The sequence below is a fragment of the Spea bombifrons genome, chromosome 3 (assembly GCF_027358695.1).
Source record: "Spea bombifrons isolate aSpeBom1 chromosome 3, aSpeBom1.2.pri, whole genome shotgun sequence".
NCBI classification, from domain to species: domain Eukaryota; kingdom Metazoa; phylum Chordata; class Amphibia; order Anura; family Pelobatidae; genus Spea; species Spea bombifrons.
Genome location: NC_071089.1, coordinates 113752999 through 113767742, shown reverse-complemented (window position 1 = coordinate 113767742; position 14744 = coordinate 113752999). Strand labels below are relative to the sequence as shown.

General features: G+C 39.1%; 1 protein-coding gene across 1 annotated transcript; it reads right to left on the bottom strand.

Moving 5' to 3' along the window:
• Positions 1 to 8240: 8240 nt before the first annotated feature.
• LOC128484145 (hatching enzyme 1.2-like) lies at positions 8241 to 13949 on the bottom strand. Its single transcript, XM_053460465.1, has 13 exons — positions 13881 to 13949; positions 13713 to 13734; positions 13446 to 13499; positions 12895 to 13029; positions 12681 to 12798; positions 12054 to 12232; positions 11738 to 11819; positions 11532 to 11659; positions 11268 to 11377; positions 10890 to 10971; positions 9182 to 9300; positions 8701 to 8923; positions 8241 to 8251 (listed from the first exon to the last, which is right to left on the bottom strand). Exons 1-13 carry the CDS (start codon positions 13947 to 13949, stop codon positions 8241 to 8243), a joined length of 1332 nt encoding a protein of 443 aa, XP_053316440.1.
• Between the last annotated feature and the right edge of the window lie 795 nt (positions 13950 to 14744).

Sequence of the window (14744 nt, the reverse complement as noted above, 5' to 3'; positions counted from 1 at the left end):
TAGGAATCCCCTGATAAGCCCCAAGACTGCCTCTCTAACCAGGTGGAGAACATTTTATACGCATTCCCAAAAGGATCAGCAGCAGATACTGCGCCATTTACATGAAATGCAGCGGAATGCCCACATAGAACCTGACAAGCACCCAGATAACACATATACGACCTGCCATCTTTGTCCCCAAACAGCCCAGCATGAGTCAACTTTGTCACCAAACAGCCAGGCTTGTGCCATCTTTGTCACAGAAACTACCTGCCTGTGCCATCTTCCACAAATCCATAAATTCTCACAAATTAATTAATGATCGCCCTCATTCAGACAATTTAGCCGCACATTAATTCATACTCTTCCTCATTCAGACAATTCATCCACACACTAATTCATTTATTCTCTCACTCAATCTCACTCTTTATACATTTCAATATATGTATTTATTTCAATATAATCTACCACTCCCCCATTTCTCATAATCTACCCCCTCTCCCTCCCTTCTCATTATCTATCCTTCTCTCCTTCCCTTCTCATAACCTAACCCCCTCCCTTCTCATTATCTACCCCCTCTCCCTTCCTACTCATCTACCCCTCTCCCTCCTTCCCTAACTTCTCACAATATACCCTTCTCTCCCTCCCTTCTCATAATTGACCCTTCTCTCCCTCCCTTCTCATAATCGACCCCTTCTATCCCTCCCTTCTCATAATCGATCCCTCCCTATAATCTACTCATCATCTCCCTACCTTCTCATTATCTACCCCCTCCCTATTATCTACCCTATCCCCCTACCTCCCTATTATCTACACCCCCCCTGTACTTCACTTACATTCCAGCAGTCCTGCGGCGAGAGTCTCCCTGCTCTGCTGCAGTGCACACTGCTTCACTGCTGAGCGCGCTGCTTCACTGCTGAGCGCCAAAATATGACTTCATACTCCATTACAAGCCGGCACCAAGACCAAGCTAGAGGGCTTGCTTAAAAAAAAAAAAAGAAGGCGCTTCAATTCCAGGACAATGCTTTGTCCCAGATTGAGGCTGCCCGGGACCCGGGACTTAAAGTCTCATTGCAGGACTGTCCCGGGCAATCCAGGACGTGTGGTCACCCTAGTCTGGGGTCAGTTGATGCACCAGAGGCAGCATTTTTAAATGAGCCTATTCTCAGATAATGGTGATAAAATGCATAATTATATGTCAGACGACACTTATGATCAAGAGTTACTCTAATAATAAGTTACATTACAGTGATATAACATTATAAGAAACCTATATCTCAACCTTTATTCTCTGAAGGACCCCTTAGACCCGTGGGGGCCCTAAACAGCTGCTTACTCTACATATGTCATAATACCACCTCCGAGGTCACGTAGGGCACCAGCTGCTTCACCCACCTTTCCTGGGTAAGAGGGCTTCTGTACCAAGTCAGGTGCCAATAACATGAGATTGATTGAAGCGGTGCCATTAAAATTAAAGGGACATCTTAGGATAAGGCCACAAATTGAATTCCTACTGAAATCAATGTCTTGTGGGGAACACCCTTGATAGAAACTGGCCCATTAACCTGTTGCGCATAATTACCTTTAATGACCTCACCATGATCCATTCCCTCTCTGACTGTTATCAACGACAATGCTTTACCCATCATTGCATATGCAAATCCCTGATTTGTCTTGTTAAGTATAGAACAAAAGAGCTTGAAAAGTATCACTTTCCCTTAAGATCCACAAGTCACATCAACATCACACTCCTTGTAAAGTGTTCCAAGCCATTCCAAGTAAGAGCTTCTCAATATGGCCGTTGGTGCGCCACATGTAGATAAAATGAAAGGAACATTTCAATTGTCTTTCTAATTTTAACATATGGCACATAGGCTGCTGCTTGTAGCATAAAAGCAGATTAATCTAATATTCTTCTTGGGTTCTGGGGTTCTCCTGGTGCTTGTTAAATGTATTTGCTAAATTAAACAAGATGATATTAACCTCAGACATGAAGAATGTAACTTTAAATGTGCAGGATCCTCAAACTTTCTCTTTACGCACAATTTTGTTTATAGCCGAATGATCAAATGACTGGGAACGAAGTTCGTCGCTCGAAAAGAAAAGCGACAAAAATACAAAAAGAGACACCCAAGAGTAACAAACAAACACCAATAAACGGTGAAGATTAAAATGCCATATAACCTTTTTGTAAAACCTGAAAGTGTTATTCAACATTTCTTAAGGGTCATCCATATAAAAAGCCAGTAATTAAACGTCTCAATTAAACTGCATTAGTAGTTCCGTTGAATGTATTCATTGTATTTTTCACTGCTACTTTTTAAAAAAATCTACTTTTATTATTTTGTTTTTATATAATTTATTTGCTTTTATAATATAGTACATATAGTAAAAAAAACAAATTAGACGAAGCCAGAAGTGACTTGACTAAAACAAAACGAATTGAAATATCACGATTCCTAGTGGTAATCAATCAGAGTAAAGACAATAGATATACAATGGACAGTATTGTCAGATAATGATACATAGTACGAGATGGTCTCAAAGATTTTTTTCCAACAGTCAACTATTTTACCACATGACCACCATATATGTATCCATGAACCATCACCTTCTTCACATCTCCCACAGACATTTTGTATTAAGGGATTTATTTTGTGGAGTCTTTGCGGTACCTATTAATTATTTTAAAAAAATATCTCTCGTAGATTTAAGCAGTGTATGTTCTTTGTGACCTGGTTCCAAGCTCTAATCCACCCTTCTTCTGTAAAGTATCCAGATTCAGATCTCCCTCCCATTTAAAAGAAAAGTTCTCAAATCAGGTCAGTACAAAGCCTAAGAACTTTCTAGCCTGATTGTCAAATATTTTCTTAAAATGAACCTCTTTTTCTTCTTTGGTCCCCACAAAAAGAGATTGATATAAATAATATTTCACTCTTATATAGTTGAACATTTAATCTCTAACTTTGTTAGAGAGACCAAATTCACAGCATAGTGAGGGAAAATCCTTCATTTCATTGCCAATCATTACATCTTCTATCCTATTAATCCTGCTTACTTTCCATTCATTAAGACTAATATCCAGAATGTTTTTATTTAAAAACTCTTAGTAATTAAATCACTAAAACCCATTTTTTACTTACATTTCTGCCAAAAGAATAGAATTGAGATAAGTGATGACCCTTTTAAATCTTGAATGCGTGTTTCTGCAACCAGAGGACTAATTCTAAATCTGTAAGACCCAAGATAGTTTGTTCTAATATATACCATTCACGTTCTTTAGATTGTATTAATTGCATTTTATATATGTGCATTTGCATTGATGACTGCCAATAATTAAACAACTTTGAAAGGCTCAATCCTAGGCATAAACAAAGTGTTTTTTTTAAATTCTAGGGTGTTTATCACGGTATATAAAGCTCATGAATCTGGATTGTATTAAATTGAACCATTCTCTGGGTAGAGCATCCCGAATCATTCTGGATTTAAATAACCAAACCGGTAATATATATGCTTTATTAATATGGATTCTACCCATCCAAGAGATAGGGAGATTTTTCCATTTATTTAATTTCACTTGAGTATGCTTAAATATGTTTTTTTTCCATAATCTTGTCACCATCTGCCGGAATTATTACTCCTAGATCTATCCCAGAGTCTGGCCAATAAAATTGGAATCTAGATGTAAGTATACTTTTATCTTCGTCTGTCATAGCTATACACAAAGCTTGTGATTTTTCTATATTTAATTTATAATTAGATAAACTACCATATTGCTCAATTTCTTCTAGTAGGGCTGGAATAGTAACAATAGGTTTATCCAAGGTAATCAAAAGGGACAGTTTCATTTCCAGATGTCCAATTTTTGTATTTATTTTTTTATTTGTGTCATATCTTATTTTAGATGTGAGTGGTTCCAATGAAATTATATATAATAATGGAGCCACTGGACATCCTTGTCTTGTGCCATTAAAAATGTTCAACCATTGAGACTCAAATCCTTGACCCACTATTTTAGCTGTAGGGATAGTATATAATGTCATTATCGCATCTAAAATTCCATGTCCAAAACCCATTGCTTTAAGAGTTTCTCCCAGGAACACCCAGCTGACCCTGTCAAACGCTTTCTCTGCATCTAATGACAGGGCCAGCCTGGGGTCCCTGGAAATATTTGCATGTTTACAAATATCTATTATTTTCCTAACATTATCACTAGGTTTTAATTCTATTTGCAAGTATCGCAGAATATAATTTAGTGTCTAAATTTATTAGAGATATTGGTCTATAGTTTTTAATATCTAATGGAACTTTATTGGGCTTCAGAATAGGGCTTATAGCAGCTTGTAGCACCTCTCGAGGAAACTTCCTCTGGTTCTTTATTTCATTAAACATGTTCCACAAGTAGGGAGCCAAAATTGAACTTAAAATTTGAAAATATTCGGCTATATATGCACCAGGCCCTCCTCCCTAATTTACCGTAACCCAACAAACACAAGAAACTTTGGTTAAAAAGGCCATGTCCAATTTTATTTATTAACCAAGCCATTGCCACGCAACCTTAGGCCCAACACCTTTTTGCATTAATAGTGCAAAGACTACCAAACTAAACACATAAATATAATAAATAACATCAATAAACATAAATTAACAAAAACCATAAAGCCTATCAGGCGAACTAGGAACCACCACACAGGGATGGACATACCAAGATGCCCAAACCCGAACCTGAGGCTCCGAGCACCACCTACCGGGAACCTTCCATCAAATGCTCTCCCCAGAGCATTCACACCCCCTAGATACGCGGTAAGGGAGGGAGGGCAGGACAAACAACACAGGGTAAGGTGACTACAAAATGTCCCTAAGCCTTGTGTCACAACCCCTTAAATAACAACCCCCTAAACCCCACCCCCAACTTACCCAAACTGGCGCCAAAGCCTGGCCCTACTCGGGGCCAAATATCTTTGTAAATTCATCATGCTACAAAAGAAGCCCTTCGCCATCACAAACGATGACTGGACCTGATTCCTCACACGAATCCTCACAATCTCTGAACTATGTCATTTTGATTCAATAGATCTATGACCAAGTCAAGTAAAACAGTTTATTACAAATAATTTTGAAGTCTTTACTCCAGGACTTTTTAACTCATTCACTGTGTCACCAATTATGGAACATAGTACCTTGCATTCTACCGCATTTCCAACACTGTAATACTGTATCATACTGAATCATATGCTCCTTGACTCTCTCGAAGTAAATGTGGGTGTAAGACAACGAATTTCGTTACCCCGATTTTTAGTCCAAAACAAATAGGCTGGATATGTAATACGTTGTCTGAAATCAAATGGACCAAAAACAAACTGAAAACTATGTCCGAATCATTGTTGGCCCTTTTGCACGTCTGCTATTAATTTATAGTCAGTTAGCATGTATTAGTATTTATTGTCATGAACATATTTATTCTTCTGTATGACGTGAATTAATCTCTGTATACGATGTTCTATCACCTGCCCCAGATGGTATATGTTTCTGTTTATTTCATTGTACATTTTCTTGGCATGGCACATTGAAATTGCATAGGGCATCATTATAGGTCTGGTTGTTGTTTAACTATTGATGGGTTACAAAACATTTAACTATTAGTTCTGCCTCCATTTAGGGCTTTTGCCGTAAGCTGTATGAAGCATTTTTGGTTAGATCTCCTCCTAAGCTTCAAGGGTGTTGCTAAAATGCCTTGATAGCAAGGCATTTAGCGACCCCGAAAACCCACCCCAGGACGCACTGTGACCGTTCCAAAGAGCAGCCACAAGCTCCACTGCGAGAGATTTTGCCTTTCGCAAGATGGCGGCGTCCATTAAAAAATAAACAAGTTTCCAAGAGGGTCTCTACAGACGTTCCTGAGAACTCTGTGCTCCCCTTGCAGATTGAATACAGGTGATTAGTAAAAAAAACCAACAAAATGTGAAACAAAGTCCAAAAAATATAAAATATTTTTTTTCAAAAATAGATTATTTTTTTGAGCAAGTGCTAAAGATGGTGCTATATCTTTCCTGGCATGGAAAGAGTTAAAATAATACCATTTTAAATACCCATGGGGTGTCTAGTTGTCACAGGGCCAGGCTAACTGGAGTTGCCCCGGACCCCCTGTCCCCGGGCAGAGGCAGATATTTTACGTGGAACTCTAAGCCGGCAATTTACGCAAAATACGTTAAAAAAAAATATGTGTTTCGTTATGTTACATTTTTTGGAGCCACAAAGACTGAATGTGGCTGCATACTGCTCCGGCCCTTCAAAGGGACAATCGTGTAACTAGGCTGGATCTCTTAATCGGCTAACACAGCCCTGTTTGTCCAGACAGCGACATCACTACAGGAGGGATAACACAGGCGGGGAATACCCTTTGTATCACTTACTCCCCTTACCTGATCCATTGCCTTGTGTACTGATGGCATTTGGGGTTGGGTTCTGTGAACATTGAGAACGTCTGTTAAAGGAATGTTAATAGAATTAAGGCTCTATGTAAGTCTTATGTGTTTTTAACCCCCTTAATGACAAGACCGTTTCTTACTCGATGTACATTTTGGGACAATGGCTCTTTTAACGTTTTTCAGTGTTGCTGTTTAGCTGTGTTTTCCTTCTTTCTCATTTCGTGCTCCCAAACATATTATAAATTGGGGGGTTTTTTTCAGGACAAACAGGGCTTTCTTTAGATTCCATTATTTTTATCATATCATCTAATTTACTATAAAAAAAAAAAAGATAAAATATGGTGATTTTTGGTTAAAAAATGACTTTTTCTCACCTTTTTTTTTTAAAAAAAATCTGCAAAAACTAATGAAAAAACCTGCTAAATAGATTCTACTATTTGTCCTGAGTTTAGAAATACCCAATGTTTTTATGGGGTTTTTTTGCTTTTTTTCTGCACGTTATGGGGCAATATGTACCAGTAGCGTGTTGCTATTTCAAAACCATTTTTTCCCCAAAGCTGGTCATTCTGCCCCATGTGCTATTTCGGGTATCTTTGAAGCCGGCCAATGCAATTTACCCCAGCAAACCATATATTTTTAAAAACTAGACACCCCAAGGTATTTCAAATGCTGGTATTTTAACCATTTCCATGCACTAATTCTACCACCAGCCTTTGTCAAACTTTATGGTAGTAAAAAAAAATTGTATTTTTTTCACACACGTTGTAATCCAGGTAGAAATTTATCGCACCTGGTATATGTCACTGCCAAACAACACCCCAATATGTGTTCAGCAACATCTCCTGAGCGCAGTAATACCCCACATGGGTTTGTTAGGTTGTTCGGGGACTAAAACCCCATTTTAAGAGGTGTGCATTTTTCAAATTGGAATTTTGACTTGTCTAAAAGTCTGCCCACATATCCTATTCCTGGTATCTTTGAAGCCGGCCAATACAATTTACCCCATCAAACCAAATAACTTTAAGGGTTAATCTCAATGATGCAGTACTACACTAAAAAGTGCAATCAGATAAAATAGTGTACATGTGCTTTGTATTGAGATTCCAAAAAAATACCATGTCCAGGGGATTATATGTGTCAAATATTTATTTCTTTAAAATGAATACAGATGAGGAAACAACGGGTAACAGTAATTATTTAGTAAGACCCAAACTACCTTTGTTTAAAGAAACTCAAGATATAGCAAACATAGAGCATTCCTTTTCACGCAATCTGCTGAAAATGCAGATTCAATGCGCTTCCAACAATTGAACATGATATTGTGAGATCCAAGCAAGGTGTGTAGAATAAATCACATTGCAAAGAGAAATAAAGTGGGCTAGAGAGAACTTGTTTTATTTTGTTAATACACCGTCTAAAAAAGGCCGGTCTGTTGAACCTCATTAACAGATACCATGACTACTGGCACACAACGAGCAAAAAGCATGTATAATGGGGGCCCGTTAAAGCTTTCTCTCCATGACACCCTCCACCATAGACCCCTTGGGCAAGAGACATAGAAGTATTTGTGACCACCCGTAGAGACCTATCTGTGCAGAAGCTTAAGGGGGCCCAAGAGACTGCCATGGGTCTCTAAAGCTGCCATGGGTCTCTAAAGCAAGCCAGGACTCTAAAGCAAGCTGCCCCTTTTGTACCCGTGTTAAAACTAGCCCCGACAACAAGTGATTCACAAAAACACAACGCTAAATATTTACGAAACAACCCTCCATGTAACTATATTTTAACTTCTTCAGGTTGGTCAACGGAAACCTTCTTTCTTCATCATCCAGATCATTATGGAGCCACTGCAGAACAGAGGAGGGAGTTAGTGTCATTCTCACATGTTGTATGGAAAGACACGATAACGTCATGTTGATTCACAAAACAGTCCATATGTGGGATTCTTCTCATATTATCAGCCTATGTTCTAAATAAATGTCCTATAATACACTTAATTGGTGGCAACTCTATAGACAACAGTTCTAGAGCAGATTGACAAACATCATTGATCCTAAAATACTAACAACCAAGATCTGTATAATTAGTGTAATTATTAAAGAGTATAGTCTTGTGATACTGATAGCAGCGTTATTATTTTATTATATTCTAGTAAAGAGGCGCCCAGGAGTAACAAATAAATACCAATAAACTGTGAAGGTAGAAGATTAAAATGCCACATAACGTGTTTATAAAACCTGAAACCGGTGGGACTTTGCTGCTGTACTATGATAATTATATCAGTCCTGCCACTTACCAAAGCGATAGGACGCCATGAATCCATAGGAGTTATTCTGGTCATCGCTGTGAAACTGCAATAACATTACATTCCCAGAAGACACCAAAGCCGGAGGTAAATTAAACCCACAGAATTTGCCCAGGGCTGGGGCAATCGTAGCGGCTCCATCCGTGACAATCAGGTAGTCTTTGGAACAATTTACGGAATCCTCCATATTGAAATAAGAGAAGGTCAGGGACACCTAGGAGACAAAGACACAGTCCTGGTTAGCAGAGAACATTTCTGAGACTGATTATGAGTCTATAGAGGAGAACGTAAGGGCTTTGATAGACGTTCAATCTGTGTGCAGACTGACAGCTCATGGTACAGAAAATAAAACAATATTTCCCATTCTCATTAAGCACCAACATCCATTTTGGACACATTACACGCTATCTAGATTAGGTTTTGATACACAGCAGCCTCCGTGTAATATATTTTATAAGAGGTAATATGTTACCTTATATCCCCGCGGGGCTATGATGGAATATACAGCATCCGCATTGTCGGGGTAGAAGTTTCTGACCCATGGAGAAATCACAACCCCGTTATCCTTGATGAAGGACTCTCCATAGGTAACTGTGAATAAAAAAAAGAATATTGAAAGTTTCTAAATGGAACACTTTGCGGATCACACCTTTCTCCCATAATCTACGCATCTATATTTGCTTACTGAGTGTCTAATAAGAAGAAGCTCATATGATGTTTAGATATAAAATGCAGAAATAAATTATTTAAGAAATGTTATTGTGTTAAGAAATGTAGACACAGTAAACATACTATAGAAGCGATAGTTCATGAACATCACAGAATATTGCCATGTGTTGTAGCAATCTCATAACGGTAAAAGGTAATACATGTCTTTAATTTGGAACCCAAAGCTGTTGCTTTACATATAAGAAAGGAATGGATCCAGGAATACCGACTAATATTTTTTTCTAGGGGGTTTATTCAAATAAGGTTTTCAGGTAAAATATTTAAACTTACTCTCTGAACTATACATTGTAGAACACTAAAAGCCTCAGGGCCCCGGTGCGAGAATCTGTTAAGGCCCCTCCACACCCCCAACCCAATCTACCCCCTCTCGCTCCCTTCCCCATTCTCACTATCTACCCTCTCTCTAACCCACATTTTCATTATCTACCCTCTCCCTACCCCCCTCTCACACTATCTACCCCCTCCCTTCCACCCTCTCACACTATCTACCCCCTCCCTACCCCACCTCTCACACTATCTACCCCCTCCCTACCCCCTCTCACACTATCTACCCTCTCCCTACCCCCTTTTCTCACTATCTACCCTCCCCCACCCCCCTTTTCAATATCTATCCTCTCCCTTCCCCATTTGTAGGTCACTTACCGTGCAGTCCTGTGGTGGGAGCACGAGGCTTCTGTCTCGCTGCTCTGCCGCAGTGCGCGCGGCTTCACTGCTGTGCTTCGGCATATGACGTCATATGCTGGCGCGTAGCGTGAAGCGCCGGCACCCGAGACAGACGCCTCACGCTCCCACCGCTGCAGTAGGGGCAGTGCTGAGGCAGGCGGCAACGGCAGGGAGCAGAGGAGACAGAAGAGACAGAAGGGCGCCGAGCGGTTGCTGAAAACAACCGCTCGGCACCCCTTGGTAGTTCCGCCACTGGTAGAACATCAAACTAAAAATGAACCGTGCACTAGGCATTGCTACATCAGCAAGGACCAACTTGGCCCCTGTTACAGGAAAACTAATGACATTTGGCTGTGAAGATGATAAGGATAAATTTTCCAGCACAACACACCTACAAGCTTCACTTAGTGAATACACCACTATTATAAATTAAAATAAATTACACTGAATAATAAGATAAAGTGTTGCAGCAATATTATATCATTTAAAACCATAAATGATGTATATCTAAAATATACATGTTAAAGGGACAACATTTTGTATGGTCACACTATAGGGCATAATATAATAATTTAAACCCTTGTTTTTTAAATGTTTCATTTTACGCGATTAACAGATTCGCAGGAAAATGGAAGGACCCTTACCGGTATTATAGGAGGCACTAAAGCTGCTCAAAGCCGGCTTCTGGCTGCTCACGAGCTCCACCAACATCACGTTTGTAGATGAAATTAAAGGTGGGAGTATTTGAAATCCACAGGTATTATTCAGAAGAACGTCCTCAGACTTACTTGGGCCATCATATACCTTAATGTAGCTTTCAGTGCAGCCGACAGAAAGAGGGATGTTGATGCCACCGAGCTGCAGAGAAATCTGGGGGGGGGGAGAAGATGGGGCACGTTGAAAGCACTACGGAAAATGCATTGATCAGCCTCTTAGAATTACTATTTCGGATATTATAACTGTGTCCTAAAATGGAACATCCATATAAGATGAAATTTTATTTTCATTTTTTTAATCCATGCAGTCAGTGATTATACTTTTTAATTAAATTAGTAATTCCGTTGAATACGTTAATCATGGGTTAGAATTGGCCCTGTAGAACTGATCCATTTTCACAGCTTTTTTTCTATTTTTAAAGCATCCAATTGGACTAGGTTTATATAAACCTTTTGATTTGGAGTTTCAATCAGCCAACGACAGCTACTATCCTGTCCGAACGAAAGGCCATCGGTGGAGAAAGATCCTGAGGAATTTGTTAATTTTGTCCGGCAAAGATCTAAAAAAAATTTAAAAAAATTAAAGATTATATTGTAAAACTGTAATAGAACATTTTACAACTCCGTAGACTAAGCATGTGGACCGTTACAGGTCAGAGTCTCCTATTTCACAATCAGAACACAAACAAGACACTGAACTGAGTAAACACTTACTGCACTTATAGAGTTTGTTAATCTTCATCACATCAAGGTGGCTCATTCCAGACGTCTGTCCGATAGGAACTGTGGGGTCAGGTTTTGGAAGTATTGTCGTTCTTCCCGGGGGGTTGGAAAAAGCAGTGCTATTGGGAGATGAAGACTATTAGATGTGGCTCAAAAGAAATTGAAATAAAACAGTCTTGATACAGAATTCTACTTGCCTTGGGTAGTGCAATATTGAGCCGTAGTCATAGGGAAGATCCAAATTGTTGGAATCTCTAATCGCAAAGTTCGGCTGATTTACTGCAAACAGACAAACAGATGTAATATAATATGACCAGACAATGTTAAACTAGCAATATGTTTATTTCGATGTATGATGAGAGGCATATGTGACTCGAAATTTAAATTGATGATTATTCATCCACTAAAAGGTATAACAAACATTAGTTACTCTTCTCTGGGACCAAGCGACTGCTGCGTTTATTGTACATTTTCCACCCTCAACGGTTGTATCTGTGTGTTTACATTTCTCACCTGGAGGGATGTTTTGCCACAAGATATCTACGTAGTTATTCCTGTCGCTCCTGGAGTGCTCATGAATGAAGCCCAGCGTGTGCATCAGTTCATGCTGGATGGCGCCGTAGTTCATGCACCCGGCCTTATCCAGGGTCACAACCTGTTTGCCACCAATCTTGGAAACATACGACCAACACCTAACAGGGAATTTGGATAAATGTAAAGATTGATATAGGTAACATAATAAACAAAAAGGCTAAATGTTCAAGATTACAAAAATGTATTCTTATTCCCTATCCTAATAGGCCTTCAAAGAGAGCTTCAGAATGTCCACGTTGAAATATCCATTTACGTTGCTCTAATGCTCTTTGCAACTCAATACATTGCTTACTTGATGCTGTTTCCTATTGATTTCAGTGAAGTGTTATATGAGCAGTTTTAGTATCTAGAATCAAAGATCGTTGTTCAGGGTTTAGTTGGGTGTTAAACCATGCATTTAAACACCTATTTAGCGCTAATTAATTTTCAGTGGGGTCATTGAATCAAGCTCCATATTACCGTCTAGTTAGACTCTTCTGGTTGGCCCTGGCTAAATAGTTTTCTGAATTTACAGTCTGGGGACACCTAGCAGGTGCTGAGACTCACCCAGGTAAAGACTCTATACTGAGATAGTCGGCTTCTGAGGTTCTGCTGACAAACTTCACGCAGGTCATTGTTTCAAACTCCTTGATGGCGTCTGTAATCAGCCATTTGTCTATATTAGCTGCAGGCAGAAAGATTACGTGAGTTTCCTTAACATGAGGAAGAGACATTATTACATGAGAATGAAGCCATCTGGTCAGTAATGAGTATAACTTACAATATGCAGAGGAAATAACATAAGGGACGTAAACCATCCCGTTCTGTGAGATATCCCACAAACAGCTGTTACATTTCATGGTACTGCGCCCAATAGGGTAGGCAATGTCTCCGTCTTGTAGTGGCGTGGAGATATCTGAAAATAAATAGGAGAATAAATAACATAACATGGAACTTGAGGAGCGAAGCGGGGGGTTCTGTATAAACAGACCAGAAGGTCAGTCTTAATGCACATAGTAAGCTGTATGAAGAATCGAGGAACATTCTGAGCTACACATTCAAATATTGACTAATTCAAACAATTTATAATTATATATGGTTTGTATCTGTAACTACTGAATATCTACTGAGTATCCCCAAGTAACTCTCAGCTGCATCTTCTAAAATGCTTAGAAGGTATGGTAAGCAGATATCATTTCAGTGATTGCTATGGTGATAAAACCACTTTTGAAACTTTCTAGAATCACTTTTTATATGTAACCCCCTAGTATCAGGACAATAATAACAAACTTCATTTTAGATAAAAACGCTTTACATTTTAAGATCTCTTACCCTTATTTAGAGCTTCTATACGTTCAAATACTGTTCTGTTGTCAGGTTTTGTGTCTGTAAGGAATTACGGGAAAGCAAAGATGAAATACCTTACAAAGTCACAAAGACAAAAGGCCAAGTATAGTATTTTCTTGTAGCTTCATTATTTAGGAAGATGGGAGTCGTACTCAGATCAGAGAGAATCAGAACAGAAAGTAAGTTCGACAAGAAAAGGCATTAGTATAACTGTATTAAGCGGACAGTAATAGTTATCGGTTTAATACGTACCGCTGCCAGAGTCCGGATTGACCTGCGGGAGAATAAAGACACATCAATGAAGGCGGCATAAGGGCAGAAATCATTCCCCAAACCCCAAACACAAGCAGACGAGACAGAGGCGCAGAGAAGAGAGACTGTTCAATAGAGTAAAGATAAGACGGGGTCTCAGCTACTTACCGGGATAGGTGAAGCCAGACAAACGGCCCACCCAGCTGCGATCAGCACTAGCACCGTGGACAGCTCCATTGTCACTGTGTGTAGGAATTCTCTCTAATGAGACAGAGGATGAGGACAGATATATATATAGTCCCCAGGGGGAGGAGACTGACCAATCAGCAGGCAGCCCTGAGATTGACACATGTGGGAAAGGACTACCTACTTTAAAAACAAAATCTTTTAACTCTTTCATTACTAAAACCATGTAACCAAGAAAAAAGCCACATCTGATGTCTGAGAGTAGGTTAGCTATGGAGATTAGGTTCAGATATGGAGATTAACTAAAGTATAAAATAAAACAGAAGAGGCTTAGATTGTATTTTGCCAAACAAATAGAATCAACTTTTTATTTTAGCGTATTCAGTTACGTGCCGAACTCCTCACACATATACTGTATATAGTCACATCTTTATATGTTTGTTTACTTTTTGGTCATTGAAGAAAGAGCCAAATACTAGCTTTCTACGTAACGCACTCTAGAATTCATTACTTTGTATGTGTTCACTTGGTTATGGCTGTTTAATTGATAATATTTAGATGTTTTCCTTTGATTGTCTGATTTGGTCTGTAGATTCTTTTTGTTATGCTCCTTATTTCTAGTTTTTTTGTGGCAATGAACATTCAATGTGTGTGTGTCATCTTGTGTGTCACCTTTCATCTGTCAAAGGTTGTAGCGCGCGTGACCACGAGATAATTAAACTACAGGAATAACAGGACCTGGAAAGCCGGTGCATTTGCTGTACTGTAGGGAAGGTTTCATAGCCAGGAGGCTCAGATGATCACAGAAACTTACGTCTAAGGAAAGTCCCGAAGAACAGAAAGGAA

Bases quoted from the DNA above. Each gene is read 5' to 3' on its own strand.
- LOC128484145 (XM_053460465.1), bottom strand. From the start codon at position 13,949: ATGGAGCTGTCCACGGTGCTAGTGCTGATCGCAGCTGGGTGGGCCGTT. The intron at 13,500-13,712 runs GTACGTATTAAA...AATTCCTTACAG, and splicing joins CAATCCGGACTCTGGCAGCG to ACACAAAACCTGACAACAGA. The intron at 11,660-11,737 runs GCAAGTAGAATT...ATCTCCCAATAG, and splicing joins TCAATATTGCACTACCCAAG to CACTGCTTTTTCCAACCCCC.